This window comes from Balaenoptera physalus, assembly GCF_965194825.1.
Source record: "Balaenoptera physalus genome assembly, chromosome: 17".
Taxonomy (NCBI): domain Eukaryota; kingdom Metazoa; phylum Chordata; class Mammalia; order Artiodactyla; family Balaenopteridae; genus Balaenoptera; species Balaenoptera physalus.
Genome location: NC_138895.1, coordinates 3,085,131 through 3,103,973, shown reverse-complemented (window position 1 = coordinate 3,103,973; position 18,843 = coordinate 3,085,131). Strand labels below are relative to the sequence as shown.

Sequence of the window (18,843 nt, the reverse complement as noted above, 5' to 3'; positions counted from 1 at the left end):
AACAAGAAACATCTCAAATAAACAACTTAACCTTACACCTAAAGCAATTAGAGAAAATAGAACAAAAAACCCCCAAAGTTAGCAGAAGGAAAGAAATCATAAAGATCAGATCAGAAATAAATGAAAAAGAAGTGAAGGAAACAGTAGCAAAGATCAATAAAACTAAAAGCTGGTTCTTTGAGAAGATAAACAAAAGTGATAAACCATTAGCCAGACTCATCAAGAAAAAAAGGGAGAAGACTCAAATCAATAGAATTAGAAATGAAAAAGGAGACATAACAACTGACACTGCAGAATCACAAATGATCATGAGAGATTACTACAAGCAACTATATGCCAATAAAATGGACAACCTGGAAGAAATGGACAAATTCTTAGAAAAGCACAACCTCCCGAGACTGAACCAGGAAGAAATAGAAAATATAAGCAGACCAGTCACAAGCACTGATATTGAAACTGTGATTAAATATCTTCCAACAAACAAAAGCCCAGGACCAGATGGCTTCATAGGCAAATTCTATCAAACATTTAAAGAAAAGCTAACACCTATCCTTCTCAAACTCTTCCAAAATATAGCAGAGGGAGGAACACTCCCAAGCTCATTCTACGAGGCCACCATCACCCTGATACCAAAACCAGACAAAGATGCCACAAAAATAGAAAACTACAGGCCAATATCACTGATGAACATAGATGCAAAAATCCTCAAAAAATACTAGCAAACAGAATCCAACAGCACATTAAAAGGATCATACACCATGATCAAGTGGGGTTTATCCCAGGAATGCAAGGATTCTTCAATATATGCAAATCAATCAATGTGATACACCATATTAACAAACTGAAGGAGAAAAACCATATGATCATCTCAGTAGATGCAGAAAAAGCTTTTGACATAATTCAACACCCATTTATGATAAAAACTCTCCAGAAAGTAGGCATAGAGGGAACTTACCTCAACATAATAAAGGTCATATATGACAAACCCACAGCCAACATCATACTCAATGGTGAAAAACTGAAACCATTTCCACTAAGCTCAGGAACAAGACAAGGTTGTCCACTCTCACCGCTATTATTCAACATAGATTTGGAAATTTTAGCCACAGCAATCAGAGAAGAAAAAGAAAAGGAATACAAATCAGAAAAGAAGTAAAGCTGTCACTGTTTGCAGATGACATGATACTATACATAGAGAATCCTAAAGATGCTACCAGAAAACTACTAGAGCTAATCAATGAATTTGGTAAAGTAGCAGGATACAAAATTAATGCACAGAAATCTCTTGCATTCCTATACACTAATGATGAAAAATCTGAAAGAGAAATTAAGGAAACACTCCCATTTACCACTGCAACAAAAAGAATAAAATACCTAGGAATAAACCTACCTAAGGAGACAAAAGACCTGTATGCAGAAAACTATAAGACACTGATGAAGTAATTATAGATGATACAAACAGATGGAGAGACATACCATGTTCTTGGTTGGAAGAATCAACATTGTGAAAATGACTATACTACCCAAAGCAGTCTACAGATTCAATGCAATCCCTACCAAACTATCAATGGCATTTTTCACAGAAATAGAATTAAAAAATTTCACAATTTGTATGGAAACACAAAAGACCCTGAATAGCCAAAGCAATCTTGAGAAAGAAAAATGGAGCTGGAGGAATCAGGCTCCCTGACTTCAGACTATACTACAAACCTACAGTAATCAAGACAGTTATGGTACTGGCACAGAAAAAGAAATATAGATCAATGGAACAGGATAGAAAGCCCAGAGATAAACCCATGCACATATGGTCACCTTATCTTTGATAAAGGAGGCAAGAATATGCAATGGAGAAAAGACAACCTCTTCAATAAGTGGTGCTGGGAAAAGTGGACAGCTACATGTAAAAGAATGAAATTAGAACACTCCCTAACACCATACACAAAAATAAACTCAAAATGGATTAAAGACCTAGATGTAAGGCAGACACTATCAAACTCTTAGAGGAAAACATAGGCAGAACACTCTATGACATAAATCACAGCAAGATCCCTTTTGACCCACCTCCTAGAGAAATGGAAATAAAAACAAACGTAAACAAATGGGACCTAATGAAACTTAAAAGCTTTTGCACAGCAAAAGAAACCATAAACAAGACGAAAAGGCAACCCTCAGAATGGGAGAAAATATTTGCAAGTGAAGTAACTGACAAAGGATTAATCTCCAAAATTTACAAGCAGCTCATGCAGCTCAATATCAAATATCAAATATCAAAAAAACAAACGACCCAATCCAAAAATGGGCAGAAGACCTAAATAGACATTTCTCCAAAGAAGATATACAGATTGCCAACAAACACATGAAAGGATGCTCAACATCGCTAATCATTAGAGAAATGCAAATCACAACTACAATGAGGTATCACCTCACACGAGTCAGAATGGCCATCCTCAAAAAATCTACAAACAATAAAATGCTGGAGAGGGTGTGGAGAAAAGGGAACCCTCTTGCACTGTTGGTGGGAATGTAAATTGATACAGCCACTATGGAGAACAGTATGGAGGTTCCTTAAAAAACTAAAAATAGAACTACCATACAACCCAGCAATCCCACTACTGGGAAAACCATAATTCAAAAAGAGTCATGCACCACGATGTTCATTGCAGCTCTATTTACAGTAGCCAGGACATGGAAACAACCTAAGTGTCCATCGACAGATGAATGTATAAAGAAGATGTGACACATATATACAATGGAATATTACTCAGCCATAAAAAGAAATGAAATTATTTGTAGTGAAGTGGATGGACCTAGAATCTGTCATACAGGGTGAAGTAAGTCAGAAAGAGAAAAACAAATACCGTATGCTAACACATATATATGGAATTAAAAAAAAAATGTTCTGAAGAACCTAGGGGCAGGACAGGAATAAAGACACAGACATAGAGAATGGACTTGAGGACACGGAGAGGGGGAAGGGTAAGCTGGGACGAAGTGAGAGAGTGGCATGGACATATCTACACTACCAAATGTAAAATCGATAGCTAGTGGGAAGCAGCCGCATAGCACAGGGAGATCAGCTCGGTGCTTTGTGACCACCTAGAGGGGTGGGATAGGGAGGGTGGGAGGGAGATACAAGAGGGAGGAGATATGGGGATATATGTATACGTATAGCTGATTCACTTTGTTATACAGCAGAAACTAACACAATATTGTAAAGCAATTATGCTCCAATAAAGATGTAAAAACAAAAGAAAGAAAAAGAAAAAAGCTTTGCACAGCAAAGGAAACCATCCAAAAAACTGACAAGGCAAGCCACTAAATGGGAGAAAATATTTGCAAACTATATATCTGGTAAGGGGTTAATATCCAAAATATATTAAAAACACACACAATTCAAAACCAAAAAAACTCCTAAACCACCTGATTAAAAAATGGGCAGGGGAACTGAATAGACATTTTCCCAAAGGAGGCACACAAATGGCCAACAGATACATGAAAAGATGCTCAGTGTCACTACCCATCTGGGAAATGCAAATCAAAACCGCAGTGAGATATCATCTCACACTTGTTCGTATGGCTGTGATCAAAAAGACAAGAAATAGTTAAGTACTGGTGAGCATGCAGGGAAAGTGGAACCCTTGTGCACTGTCAGTTCCCGGTTGGTTCAGAATTAGTGCGGCCACCATGGAAAACAGAACTACCATATGATCCCGCAGCCTCGCTTCTGGGTTTATAGCCAAAGGAACTGAAACCGTATCTCAAAGAGATTTGTGCACTCCCATATTCATGACAGCATTATTTACAATAGCCAAGGTATGCAACCTCCTAAGTGTCGGTCCACAACAGATGAATGGATAAAGAAGACGTCACATACACACACACTGGAATACTACTCAGCCATGAGAAAGAAGGAAATCCTGCCGTTTGTGACAACTTGGGTGAACCTGGAGGGCATTATGCTAACTGAAATAAGACAGACAGGACAAATACCGCATGATATCACTTACATATGGAATTTTTTAAAAGTCAAACTGATAGAAACAGAGTAGAAAAGTGGTCGACTGGGCTGGGGAAACAGAGGGAGGCTGGTAAAAGGACAGACTTTCAGCCATAGATGATACTGTCTGAGGGTGTTTTTCCCTGACGGAGAGTTGATGGGGAGTCCCTCTTCCAAGGTCCTTTCTATATCCTTCCTCCGCCAGCTCCGAGCTGGGGGCGGGGCGGGGCGAGGGGCTGGGGGCGGGGCTCGAGCTCAGGGGACCCGCACCTTCCCTCCCAGCAGCTGCGTCTCCGCCGCCGCGCGCCGCTCCCGCGCTGCTCTCCTCGGTCCCGGCCGCGAAGTTGGTTCTGTCGATCCCCGTGGGCTGGACGGGGCGGCGGGCAGAGCCGGCCTTGCGCGGGGAGCCCGGACACCCGCAGAGCCGAGGCGGGGCCGTCGGGGAGGCCGCGCGGACCTGTGAGCATCCGCGCGCTGGGCCTCGCCCAGGTCCCCGGGGCAGCCGCGCGTCCCCGCCCGTGTGCTCGTCCTGCGTCCCTCCCCGAGGCGCGCAGGGGTCGCCCGCCGTCCGTCTTCGGGGCGCGGACCCTCCGCCTCCGCCCGGGACCCGCCTGATCTCCCTCCGGCCGCTCCCGCGCGCCCATGCGACCGGCGAGGCCAAGCGCCCGGCTGCCCGCGCTGCTCCTGCTGGCGCTGGTCCTGTCGCCGCCCGGGACCCAGGGGAGGCCCGGGGGCCGCAGGGGCGCGCGCGTCGCGGGCGAGGAGCCGAAGCCCTGGCGGTCCCTCCCCGCGGCCTCCCGGAGCGCAGGTAAGCGGCCCCGTGCGCCGAGCCCGGGGCGGGGGGACGCGGGCGGCCCGGAGAGGCGCGCGCACCGCGGGAACAGGCCGGCAGCCCTCGCCGCCGACGGCGCGCGCTCGGGGAAAGAGGCCAGGAGCCGGTGAGACGCACCGCGGCCGAGACGTAAGTATCCAGGAACCCATCCCGCGGAGGAACCGGCTCGTGCGCCCCTTCCCCGTGAGAGAGGCCGGGCCTCGGAAGCGGGGCCCGGAGCCCGAGGACAGGCAGCTCTGCCCCAGCGGCCGAGGCGGGGCGGACAGGTGGTCAGCCCGCGTGTGGGGATTGGGCCAGGTCCCTGGCGTCGCGCGCCGGGACGCCCCCTTGCGCCCCCCGGAGCTGGCGCAGGGCTGGGCGGCTGAGCAGGCTGCACCCGCCGCCGCGGCTCCCGGATCAGCTCCGGGCGCCCGGGCTCCTGGCCACTGAGCTGCCCAGCGCGTGGTGGGGACGAGAACAAGGAGAAAAAGGAGGCGACACGAGGGGTCCTGGGACACCCCAAGGCGGCCGAACGAGGAGTAACCGTGAGAAGCCCGGGGTGGAGCGGCCCGACGGGGCGGCGGGGCTGCGGGTCGCTTAGGGCCGCAAGGCCGGGGCGGGGCAGGAGGAGGGAGCCGCTCAGACGCGCCTCTGCCGGGAGCCCGCGCACCTGCGGAGCGACGACGGGCAGCAGTAGGCGCCCCTCCCCGGGGACCGCCCCCCGGCACCCCGCTGGCTGAGAGGTCGCAGCCCATTGCAGCCTTGCTGTCATCTCCTCGCTCCCCTGCCTCTTACTTCACTTTGAACAAAGCAGAGAGGGGTTTCTTAGGACCACTTTTCCTTCATGATAGTTACGATATAAATACATACATATTCGCTGCACAAATTTTCCTCCAGTACTTGCTACATGCCAGTCACCATGCAGAGGCCGACGCCAGCCAGGGGAGCGGGCAGTCAGGCGTCTGCGCTCCGAGGGCACGTTCTGGGTGGGGAGGCGGGGAGGCTGGCGCACAGGTAGACCCAAAGAGGAGGCCAGTGACGGGCTGAAGGGGAGGCAAGGGGATGGAGAAGGTCCAGGAAGCTGAGACGGGTCACTGAGCCCCAGGACCTCGTCCAGGGCTGGGCAGGGCTTCCCAGCGTGCTGGGGACGCACAGGGCTTTCCCGGCGGGGAGCTGGGCAGGGACGGTGACCACCGCAGTGATGCAGTGATGGCACCACACCCTTCGCGTCCTCGGACTTGCCACTGTTCTTGGCCCCAATGTTTATCTCAGAATGGAATGTCACTTTGGAAAGTAAAAGAGTGGGAGAAAGTCTCCAACTGCAGGAACATTTGTGGTAACATTAATTCAGACCTGTGTCATTGAAGTTTAACAGATCTTTTCGCTGTAAAAGACTGAAACCTTACCGAAGTGAGTTTCTAGGGAGAAAGAATATTTTATTAAAAGTTAAAATGTAAGTGGCAACAATCCAAAGTTTATAAAAACAACACAGCCCGGCAGAGAGTGATCTGTGCTCCACATTGGCTGCTTTCTCCAGCTGTTTGTGATGTAGTCTTTGGATGACGTGAGGAGGAAGGGTGACTCTTCACATCTGTATGTGAGTCTGTGAAAGTGAAGGGGACACTTGGACATGGGTCAGGGACCAACAAGGATGTGAGCCGGCCCTATCCAGGTGGTCCTCACAGGTACACTCGGGTGTGGCGGGGGTCACAGCTCATCCAGGAGGAAACATCTCCCAGGCTCTGGGGGCTAAGGACTGTCACCCCTGCCAGGTACCTCTGGAATTCTGACCCCGTGATTCTGCGACCTAGTAAACACCATCACCCGGGCCTTCGCATGCGCTCTGGGCTCTGAAACCCTTGCTGCACCTGCAGCTGTGGTGCCGCCCTTTTCTGTAGGTCAGCGGCTTCCCTAAACACTCCCGTGAGGCTCGAGGTGCAGGGATCGGTCCAGTAGGGGAAGCAGTAAGTGGGGAAGCCTCAGGTGAGAGGGTGACCAGTGAGGATGCCATTAGAACTGGAGGGGTCACTGGGAAGTAGGAGGTGTGAGAGGTAGGTACCCATCACCCTCAGGATTCACCATCCCCGGCCCCCCTTCCTCCCCGCCCCATGCCTTGTTCACGCATCACCCATCCATCAGTTCATCTAGCCACTCACAGCACACACCTGACGTGCTCTGATGGGCGTGGGAATACGGAGTTAACCAACATTATTGACTCGTGCTGAAGGAGCTCAGGTTAATGACCAAACCCCACTCCCAATGTCTCTACAATCTGATCCTTCCTTTTTATTGTCCTGCCCATCGCCCTGGTTCAAGCCTCAGGACAATGTCACACTGTCTCCCTAACTCGGGTAGTGCCCCCTGCTGGGCTGCCTCATTGGGCTAAGCATGGAAAGTGTGTGTTTTCATAACCTGTATCCCTTCTCCCCACTGTTGTCTGACCATCACACCAGCAGAATGGAGCAAAGAATCGTTCCCAGAACTCTGCAAAAGAAAGGGAGCTCTGGGGTACTCGTCACTGAAATGAAGACAGAGTCAGATGTCTGCGAAATGGCAGTGGTGGGGCTAGAGAGGGGGGTTGGAGGAATTTGGGACAGAGAAGGAATTGGTGTGAAATTCGGGAGATGGAAGTATAAGGGGGACTTTTAGAAAGTTTTGATGGAAAAGCTTTGCCTTTTCAAGAGATGTCACTGAACATTTACATTCTTCTGCAGGCTTCATGGAATCAGATTTGTGTTGCTGGGTTTTTTTGGGTTTGTTTGTTTGTTTTTGATGTAAAACCTTGCTGGCATGAGGCTTAAGGCAGGAATGTGAAGACCATTTTGGAGAGGTTCTTACAAACAATTACAAATGAATATTCTTTTTTTTTGAGATTAATACATCATTTTAATTGTAATTTAAAAAATAAAATACATATTACTTAGGTTGATCTTATCGTAAGTGCTGAAAAGTAGGTGCTTTAAGTGTCTTTTTAAAAATTTTTAAAAATTTTATATTGGACTATAGTTGATTTACAGTGTTGTGTTAATTTCAGTACAAATGAATATTCTTAGTAGTGCCAGGCTGTTTCCTCCCCAGTCACAGATCTGCAGTGGCGTCTCTGGATTTTCCAAAAAAAGCCCTAACTTCTCTTGAAGGCAGGACATTGAAGTCCCCTGTGACCTGCCCCATCTTCCCTTCTGTGGTTCTCACAGGGTGCAGGTCTCATGGGTTGGGCCTACTCCTTACAGATGCCGTAGCCGCTGTCTGTGCTATTCTGCCAGCTCCTGGAACGTACTTCTGTCATCTCTGCCTGTCAGAATTCACCTCTCCTTCCAGGCCCTCTTCCTGCATGATGTCTTTGCAGCTATTTCCGTGTGAAAAAAAAAAAAATCTAAATCCTAAATTCTTTGTAATATTATCAGTGAAATATTACACATACTGTACATTCCAAAAATATATTTTAGCAAGTATTGTGGTACAATTTTAAATAATCTAAACACTAGGTATATTAAAAATCAGGGCGCCCATACATGCCACACATATGTTTCTTTGCTCCGTCAGCTGCGCGGCCTGGAAACAAGCATGCCCCAGGAGCAACAAGCACACCTGGTACCCAGACTTTGGTTTCCTTTTTTTTGCCCTCGACGCAGCTTGTGGGTTCTTAGTTCCTCGACCAGGGATCGAACCCAGGCCCTAGGCAGTAAAGGTGCCGAGTCCTAACCACTGGACCGCCAGGGAATTCCCAGACTTGGGTTTCTAATACCATCCTCTATAAGAGGAACCAGGGCTCCTTGGAGAAATGACTGCTACTAACACCGAGACAGGAAGTTATTCAGGATGAGCCTGGAGCACGCTGTAGTGCCCGAAAGTAAAGAAGTGATAAAAATTCAAACCACCACCAACAAAACCCCCCATGATGACATAATTTTACTGGAAAGAATTCTGTGTCCTGTCTTTTAATAATCACAGACTACAAATACATTAGTAATAATATTATAACTTATTGATTATGAAGTAATTCACTGTTGAATATTCAAGAAGTTTTGTATCTCGTTTGGAACATTTAGATTACTGCTTTCAAACTTGAATGTGCAAATAAATCTCCTAGGAGTTCTTGTGAAAGTGACTCTATAGGTCTGGGCCTGAAATTCTATATTTCTTACAAGCTCCCAGAAGACCCATGGAACAGAGTTATTAATAAACATGAATTTTTTTCAAATGCTTATATTTTCCCTCAGTGATTCTCTCAGCACTGATGTAATAAATCTAGTTCTTATTTTTGAAAGTAGAATTGTTTTTATATATTTAGAAGGAGAATAATCATGCCAGCTCCTTAACTAAAGGAAATGATAACTCAGGGAACTATATAACAAACATTTCAATTCAAGTACATGAAAAATGCTAGATTAAAACATAAAGTAATGCCCTTCAGTACTTCCAGAGGTACTAAGGATTCACTAACATGGCTTTGTAAAGAATCGATCATGGCAGAGCAAATTATCTTTATGGTAAGATATTAAGTTATATGCAAGTAAAAGCAAACACTAAACATTTTCTGTTATTTTCTAGTTGTTGTGTATTATGATTTTTTAATTATTTCACATGATCTCTGCTCATTTTTAACAAGAAGTAGGTACAAGAGATAAGCTTGCCAACATTATATACATAATATGCAAGTCTGTTCCTTTAAAAATATATTATTGTAAACTTAAAATTGTTGTGGGTGGCAGATGGTAACTGTTTTGGTTAAATGAAAACTAGAAATTTTCATAAATTGGATGAATGAGATGATAGGTTATTCAAGTTGTTCCAGGGTAATCATCAAGCATTACCTAGGGATCCTTTTATTTATTTAAACTATTTATTTATTTATTTATTTATTTATGGCTGCGTTGGGTCTTTGTTGCTGCGCGTGGGCTTTCTCTAGTTGCGGCGAGCGGAAGCTACTCTTCGTTGAGGTGCGCGGGCTTCTCGTTGCGGTGGCTTCTCTTGTTGCAGAGCACGGGCTCTAGTCGCCCGGGCTTCAGCAGTTGCAGCCCGCGGGCTCAGTAGTTGTGGCTCACGGGCTCTAGAACGCAGGCTCAGTAGCTGTGGCGCACGGACTTAGTTGCTCCGCGGCATGTGGGATCTTCCCAGACCAGGGCTCGAACCTGTGTCCCCTGCATTGGCAGGCGGATTCTTAACCACTGCACCACCAGGGAAGTCCTGGGATCCTTTTATTTTTAATCCATCTGTACACGTAATCTCCTATACCGTTGTCCTTAGATACCAGAGGGGTGAAGCCTACATTCTATTCTTGTGCCGTCCAACATGGTAGCCACTGGGTACCTACGAGTACTGAACACTTGCACTGTGGTTGGTCCAAACTGAGGTGTGCTGTGAGTGTAAAATACACCTTGGATTTTGAAAACTTAGTATAAAAAATGTAGACTATCTTACTAGTAATTTTAAAATATTGATCACGTATTGAAAGGATAATATTTTGGATATAATGGGTTAAATAAAGTATTAATTTAATTTTAATTTAATTAAAATTAATTTTAATTTTTCAACTTCTTTTTACTTTTTAAAATGTGGCTACTAAAAATTTTAAATTACATATGTGGCTCCCATTTCTATAATGGAAGCCGATTGTTAAGACTGTTTTCCATCAGAGCTCAATTGTCTCATTTTGTTGTTGGGGGTAGTTCTCTCATATTCAGTCCTTCATCTGATATTTTGTTCATCAAAAGTTATCACCAGGGCATCTAATCCTTAAATACAGATTCATTTTCAATTAACTAGTTGCTTATTGAAAAATGAAAACAGATTTACGTTGAAAAAAGTTAAAGTTGGACTTCCCTGGTGACCCAACACAGCCAAAAATAAATAAATAAATTTTAAAAAATGTTAAAGTTAATGAGAAGAGTATGCACTGAAAAATCTCTCTTCCCTCCCACCCCAGAATCCTTGCCCCTGTTGCCTCTTTGCAGACAATCACCATTTTAGTTGAATACAAATAGGATGCGACAGAGCAGGCACTGGCAACCTTTCTCTATTTCAAACATTTTCAAAATATTTGGGGCTTGGTGGGCCATACAATCTCTGCAACAATGTCTTGCCCCTGCATCGTAGCACGAAAGCAGGCGTAGGCCACACGTAAATAATGAGCATGGCTGTGGTCCAATAAAACTTTATTTACAGAAACAGGCGTGGGGCAGGATGACTCCTGAGGGCAGTTTGCTAACCCCTCCACAGGCCAGCGCTGTTCGACAGATGCACGGTAACTTCTCTGTAAACCTTTTATCGTCTCTGCGTCTATTCTCGCCCCTCTGTACCAGGCATGATGATCTTTAAAAATGAAGCCTGATGGTATCACTCCCTTGCCTAAAATCCTGGCCTTCTCCTCACCCTTAGACAAAGTTCATAAAGGAAGGTCAGCATCCTTACCTCACCTCTGCCCGTCACCCTGGCCAGGGCTGGACACACAGACTTGGAATCAGCTGAGTGAACAACCACAAGCTCATGTGTTTAGTGCTTGTCATTATAGTCTACTTGTAAGGATATTAAAACTTTTTTATTGAGGCAAAATTGACATACAACATTACCTTGGTTTCAGGCGTACAACATAATGTTTCGATATTTGTATACATTGTAAAACGATCACCACGAGAAGTCTGGTTACCATCCGTCACCGTACATAGTTAACTTTCAGGATTTACTCTTGGCAACTTTCTAATGTGCTCTACAATATTACTGACTATATCCTCATGCTGTCCATTGCATCCCCATGACTTATTTATTTTATAACCAGAGGTTGGTACCTCAAGACCTCCTTCATCACCTATTCTGCTTCCTCCCCAATGCCCCTCCCCTCTGGCAACTACTGTTCTGTTCTCTGTTTCTGTGAACTTAGTTTTGTTTGTTCATTTGTTTTGTTTTTTAGATTCCACGTGTAAGTGAAATCATGTAGTATTTGTCTTTCCTGTCTGATTTATTTCACTTAACGTAATTCCCTCTAGGTCCATCCATGTTGTCACAAATGGCAGGGTATCATTCTTTTTTATGGCTGAGTACTATTCCGTTGTATACATATATACCACATTCATTCATCCATCAATGAACAATGAACAAGCACTTAGGTTGCTTCCGTATCTTGGCTATTGTAAATAATGCTGCAGTGAACACGGGGGTGCAGATATCCTTCTGAACTAGTGTTTATAAGGATATTTTTTAATGATGGAAGTGCATTCAAGAAATTCTAAAGTTTTTTTTTCTTTTCAGAAATATTCCCAAGAGATTTGAACTTAAAAGACAAATTCATAAAGCATTTCACAGGTAGGCATGAACTTTATCCGTGATTCAATTAAGTAAAAAGATTGCAGCCTATTACTCCATGAGGCACGGAGGATATGAAAATAAACGTCTGTTAGAGGCTCACGGTCCTGTCAGGGAGGTAGGCAAATGCTATTAGCTTGTTTTAATGGTGATGTGAAGCAGATCTGGGTGAATGATAGAAGTGTAAACAGGATATTAGGGAGACACGGGGAGTGGACAGTTTTGCCGAGAACTACCAGAAAAGGCTGTCGTGGACACAGTGTATACGCTGGGCTCTAAGGATGAAGTGGACAGTTTTGCCGAGAACTACCAGAAAAGGCTGTCGTGGACACGGTGTATACGCTGGGCTCTAAGGATGAAGTGGACAGTTTTGCCGAGAACTACCAGAAAAGGCTGTCGTGGACACAGTGTATACGCTGGGCTCTAAGGATGAGTAGGGTTTTCCCGGATGCGCGAGGCACCCTGGTCAGAAGCAATCCTCTGCACACGTGGTGCGGTTTGGGGCAGGACCGGGCGGCCAGTTTAGGCAAAGGGTGTGCGTGGCCGCCGGGCAGAGCGTGGCTGGGCGGCGGGGGGGGTTGTTCCGCGACGCGTCCTCCGTGGTGTGCTAGGGATTTAGCTGTGCCCCCGGCCAGCGACGCAGCGGAAGTGTTCCGCACGGGGCAGGGCAGGTTCCCTTCCATGTGTCACATGGTGAGCACCGGTGGCTTTCTCGCCCGCGACACTCCTTGGTTCTTCGTATCAACTTGGTGAATCATGACAATCATCCTGTGCCCCATGTTCTAGCAAATCACTTAATTCGAAGCGTGCACCCTGACCTTTACCCTGTTCCTAATCATTCCCCCGCCTTTCCCTGTTTTACATCTCAGGCCTATAAGCTGGGAGAGATGTGGGTTCCCCCTTGACCAAAGCCCAGGGCCACCTGGTTAATTAACTTTGGAACGAGGAGGTGAAGACCCTCCTGAGGCACCGGGAAGTGGAAGAAATTTCCTGATGTTTCTAGAACCCTGGTGGTGGCACTGTGGGCTCCCCTACTTCTACCACGTCCATAAAAAGCAGACTCCAGATGTAGGGATGAATCTTGGTGAGGACTGTCTTGGGTTTGTGGGGAAAGTAAGGGACGTCTCAAGACCCCGTCCACCTTACGGTCATCCTTGACACAAATCACTCCAAGTAGAAAATGGAATAAATGTCTCTGCATATAAACATTCATTCCTATTAAATAAAAAACTGAAGAACAGAAAGTGGAAACCGTGGATATTTATTTTTTATTCTTTCACACCCACTTGATTTGCTCTCTGCAGATTTTTTTTTTTCTGTCTAGAGCTTTTCCCTTTTACTTATTCTGAGGAGTTCTCCTGAAATTGGATTATGTTCCATTATGTGAGATGTTGAGAATGTGGAGTGAATTTCGATTGTTTTTCACAGATTACACCTCACTGCCTGCCCCAGGGTCTGGGGGAGGAGACGTGCCCGCAGGCAAGGTCTTTTAAGGACATGGAAAGATGTAAACCAGTTATATTATCTCTATCCATAAAGTGCTGGCAGATTTGATTGGAAAACACACCTATGTGTATCGTAAGCGTTCTTTTCCTGTCCGATAGGGCCGGTCACGTTTTCAGCCGAGTGTAGCAAGCATTTCCACAGGCTCTACCACAACACCAGGGATTGCTCAACACCAGCTTGTAAGTAACTTGGGTCATTTTTGTCCTTTTTAAAAAATCGTTATCCAACACTAAATGCATGTGATTTTAAACTTCAGCTGTCTGTGAGTGGGAAATAATAGACTAAACATTGTATGACGTGCTGTTTATAATATTGACGGTGCTTAAATTTAAGGTGTGTGCATTCTGTTGACACCGTGAGGAATGAAACCGCATTCTAATTGGGACTATTTCAGACAGATCTGAAAATAGCCAGATTTCCTTAAGGACCACAATGTCTGTCAGGATTTATCATTTGATAAATGATAAACCTTTTATCATTTATCAAATTCCTTGGCATAAATAAGGCACTCTCTTATATAAATGGAAAAAAAAAAAGATGACTATGAAGTGTAAGTCAAAATTTCCCCCGAAGTTTTTACAAGTAGTTTCATATCGCATCATTTATATGCTGAGTGATAGACTTTTCTGAATAACGGTAGCGTGCGTTTTAAAGGTTGTCTAATGAATTCTTTTGGATTCTTAAGTTACTGAACTAAATAGCAATTCCACACATTATATTTAAATGCTCCCCTTTAAACTGCCCAAATCATCAAGTGTGGTAACTCAGTTGGCTATTTTTAAATTCCTTTCTAAATCTAAACTTTCTTTTTAAAGAAAATGAACTTTAAAGGTTTTGTATTTTTTTTTTAACTAAATTGGTCACCTTGAGGGATATTTAATTTTACTTGGGATGTTGAGTCAGAGTTGTTATGATTTTTTCAAAAACTACTTGTGTTTGATGACTAGAGAAAATGAATCTTGTTGGCATCTAGGCAGAATGATTAAGTGGTAGCACAGCAGGGTGGAGAAACTTTGGGCTTTGGAATGAAACTGCTTACCAGCTATGAGATTCTTAACATTTTGAGGCTGTTTTCTCATCTCTAAAGTGAAGATGACAATAACATCTAGCTGCTTACATCATCAGGAGAATTAATGAGAAAATCCAGGTTAAGTACTTGATATATTAGATGTTTATTAAATTATAGCTATCATTATTAAGAATTAGTGACAATAATTTAACATGATTTTCCCCACATTTGTAGTAACCATATGCACAATTTACTTTTAAATGTCTTTCCTAGATTACAAAAGATGTGCTAGATTGCTCAAAAGATTAGCAGTGAGTCCTCTGTGCTCACAGGCATAGAAGACCTACATGTGAGTATGTATTTGTTAATTTTTCTTATTCTGTTTAACAGCCTGACTCTCTTAAGAAATTTTGAACAATTTTAAAAGCCCAGGAAGCTGATTTTTAGCACCACCAAATGAACTTAACCTGTGGATTTTCCACTTAGTGTTAAAGCTTGGTCTAAATGGTTTATTGAATTAATAAAAAATGTCCTCAACAGTGATTGAATTAATAGAAACAGCTTTTTGGCAGTCTTACAAGTCCTCAGTGATTTTTTAAAATATTTCAACATTTGATGTTATGTCATTATTGTGCAGAAACCGTATGCATATACACATTAGATGAGCAAAACTATTTAAAGGTCTACCTATTTTTTTAACTGGTCAAAGTATAATAAAAGTAGATATAATAAAAGTAGGGCCCTAAAATTTTGATTTGTGCAATATAGGTTAAAATAAGAGAGGACATATTAGAAGAATAGAAGAAAAAGCAAACAATCAAACATGTAATGAACATGTAAGCGTTTTGCCAGAGTGAAGTTAAGTCAGAATTTTCATTCTGGCTAAATTACCCTTGGAGACCTAGGGCAATAAAGTATTTGTATGACCTAGATAAATCAAAAGCAAATTCTAACATTTATTTACAAAAGTAGAGTCTGTACAAAAGACTGAAAGGTGTTCATTTCTTTGCAAATATCTTTCTAATCAGTAGTTCTTTCTGGTGTAGTACAGAGTCAACATTTGGAGGGTGGGAGCGGGGAAGGGGGGTGTCGCCAGCGTTCCAGTACCCCAGACAAGTCCCTTTTAAAGTTCCTCACCTTTCGAGGGTGGAAATCAAAGTCCTGGAGAACCTGTAGTCTGGAAGTATCTGTGAATATCTCGATCTGGCCAGTGTAACTTAATTTATCCCAAATAACTGCATGGGGATTTACTTACCCATCTGATAGGTTTGCTGTGACAATTACTGAGACAATTCTGACCTATTGTTGATGTTACTCTTCTTATTCTTATTGAAAAAGCAATTACAAATTAATAATAATAATTGGCACTCAATTCTGCATATTTAAAGTTGCTGAACTAAAAAATTTCCCTTTTTTTAGATTAAGAAAATAAGTTAGATCATTTCAGTGTTCAGTGGCAGGATATTCAAATCAGTTACTCTCATCCCATCTCAAACCTTTTGAATAATGCAAAACATGAGTAAATCAAGAAAGCTCATTAGGCTCTTGAAGTGACCTAAGTCAAGCCATGTTTAAAAAAAAAAAATCAATCCATCAATCAAGCCACGTTTATCTTGTTCTTTGTTTTGATATATTTTATTCGAATGAGTAAATGTACACAAAGTCCAAAAAGCAACCTAATAACTGGAAAACTTCTCAAAAAAACAAGTACTGTATTATAATTTAAAATATCTTATGCAAACTTACATTCTCCTGGGACAAGATTCATAGAGGACAGACCTGATAAACAGGCCCCTTTAAAATTGCAGAGTTTGGAGATTTCGTGAGTTTTTTTCTGGAGGAGTCATCTCTGATAGTATCTGTTTCCAAGTATTTAACAAGGAATTAGAGTATTACAGATGAATAAATTTTAGGAATATTTTTGAGTTATTTAGGTGATGTCAAGTTCATTTTTTGGCTTATGCAGATATCTTAAAACTTTAACGATGGAAGTCATCATTTAAACTTTCTAAAAGTACCGATCAGTCCCCTCCACATACACATTAATCTACATTCTCAGGATTTGACTGTAAATTAAAAGTCCACAGATTCTTTAAACAAAATAAAATAAAATATAACTATATTAAAACTATGCATATGTTTAAATATGTTAAAAACTAGGTCATAAATGACATTTTTCTTCTTCCCTCCCACAGGTATTTCTTAAGAACGTAAACCTAATTCGAAGGAAAAATAGTACCTAGAATCGTACTAACTGTAAAAAAGATAAACTTCTAATTTTATGGTGTATTAAGATGAGTAAAATAAGAGACTTCTCAGAAATAACTGGTGAGCTGTGTCCTAGCATAGGATGAGATCTTCCTTGGTTTATCTTGGTGTATATAGTAATCTGAAATTTTTTAATACAAAGTTTAATTCACATATTGCAAATAGAATATTAAAATTTATGCTATTCTACTTTATTTTTGCTATATATATTATTTTATTGTATGGTTAACATTCCATATATGTATGAATTATATATTTAATTACGTAAATTATGTCTGAGCATGCCAAAGAGAAATGATATTTTCGATATGATTTTTTGTAACATGTTTGTTGAATAATCATGTACAAGGTCCCCTTTTATAATTCTAACTTAATAATATTTAACACATTTATTCAGAATTTGTTACTTTTATTTGCATTCATTTGAAACGTGAATTTTGTTAAAACTGAAATATGAAAAATCTGTGTTTTTTTGAATTAACGACATTTGTAGCAGAGCTCCTACTATTGAAATATGATTACCATATATGTATACATGTGTAAATATTCATTTTCTGAACTGATAGCTAAGATCCTGAGACCATTTATGTCTTTTTGAATTTAGAGCATATGGTATTGCTGCCTTAAATAAGAAGTCCAAATGAACTTGGTGGGGAGAAGAGTGTGTGGGCACCTGGGAGCTCTGTTTAGAAAATAACAACACACCTGACGGGTTTAATCAGTTTCATTGAAAAACAATGATGTAAAAATGAGAAACCTAAACAAAATAATAGGAAACCCCACCCTTTTAGAGGAGGTAAAGCACGCTTTGCTTAGCAATGCATCGCAGTACAGTTGCCGCTTTTTTATCCCTTTTCCACTGTTTGTGCTGGTGTCGCGGAGACATGGGTCTGGACTGGCCATCACTTCCATTTTTAGCTCCTCTGTCCCTCCCATAACTGAGCATGTGTCTGTTTGTGTCTGTAAACACACATACTTGTTTGTCCATCAGAAAAACAAGCTCAAAAACCTCCTTTGGCTTCAGGGATATTGTGAAGCTACATTTTCAATGTTCAGTTTTATTGGTTTTGGTCTCTGGGCAAAGTCGTACAAATAATTACTTAAAAAAACTTGGGTGTGTGTTGAAATTCTGCTATAATGCCATGTCAGAAAGAATGAGAAGAATAATAGAGTTTTGGTTCCTTGCCTTTACATAGTAATTATAATGTTGACAACAGTTGGAAAAAGGAAGTAATCTTTACTCGTTAACTGTTTAGGGAGCTGGAGTGCTCTTTGTTATAAAAGTGAAGAGGTTATTGAATGGTGACAAATGAGAACTTCTCAGTGAGATGCATTTGGCTGAAACAGAAAATACCCTAGAGGAGCTGTACGATTAGTATGGTTTCCCCCAGGTAAGTTATTTCAGATGGAACCCTATGAAATTAGATTTTAAACATTCTCATAGATGACTAATGCGCCTCAGAAATGTGTTCTATGCTCTAAGTATACTTAAAACCTACAAAGATTGACTAAAGATATCGCCAGCTGAAATGATGTTTATTTTACTACAATTGACCCCTGAACCACATGGGTCTGAACCGTGTGGGCCCACTGACAGCGGGTTTTTTCCAGTAACTACATACTGCAGGCCTACATGGTCCACCTCTGGTTGGCTGAACCCGTGGAAGTGGAGAACCTTGGAGACAGAGGGCTGACTGTGAATTATACTCAGATCTTTGACTGGGGGGTCGGCACCCCGAACCACACATTGTTCAAGGATCAACTGTACTTGGTACTTATTTTTCATCATATTAACTTTGACGGACAGACGTTGGGAGGGTAATGAATAAAGAGACTTTTTTTTGAACATCTTTATTGGAGTATAACTGCTTTACAATGGTGTGTTAGTTGCTGCTGTATAACAAAGTGAATCAGCTATACGTATACATACATCCCCATATCCCCTCCCTCTTG

The 18,843-nt window shown here is 42.5% G+C and overlaps 1 protein-coding gene across 1 annotated transcript; it reads left to right on the top strand.

Moving 5' to 3' along the window:
• Nucleotides 1–4,356: 4,356 nt before the first annotated feature.
• Nucleotides 4,357–16,571, top strand: ALKAL1 (ALK and LTK ligand 1). Its single transcript, XM_082433113.1, has 4 exons — nucleotides 4,357–4,805; nucleotides 12,054–12,107; nucleotides 13,712–13,792; nucleotides 14,896–16,571. The coding sequence occupies exons 1-4, from the start codon at nucleotides 4,640–4,642 to the stop codon at nucleotides 14,958–14,960; spliced, it is 366 nt and encodes a 121-aa protein (XP_082289239.1). The 5' UTR covers nucleotides 4,357–4,639; the 3' UTR covers nucleotides 14,961–16,571.
• The last annotated feature ends 2,272 nt before the right edge of the window (nucleotides 16,572–18,843 follow it).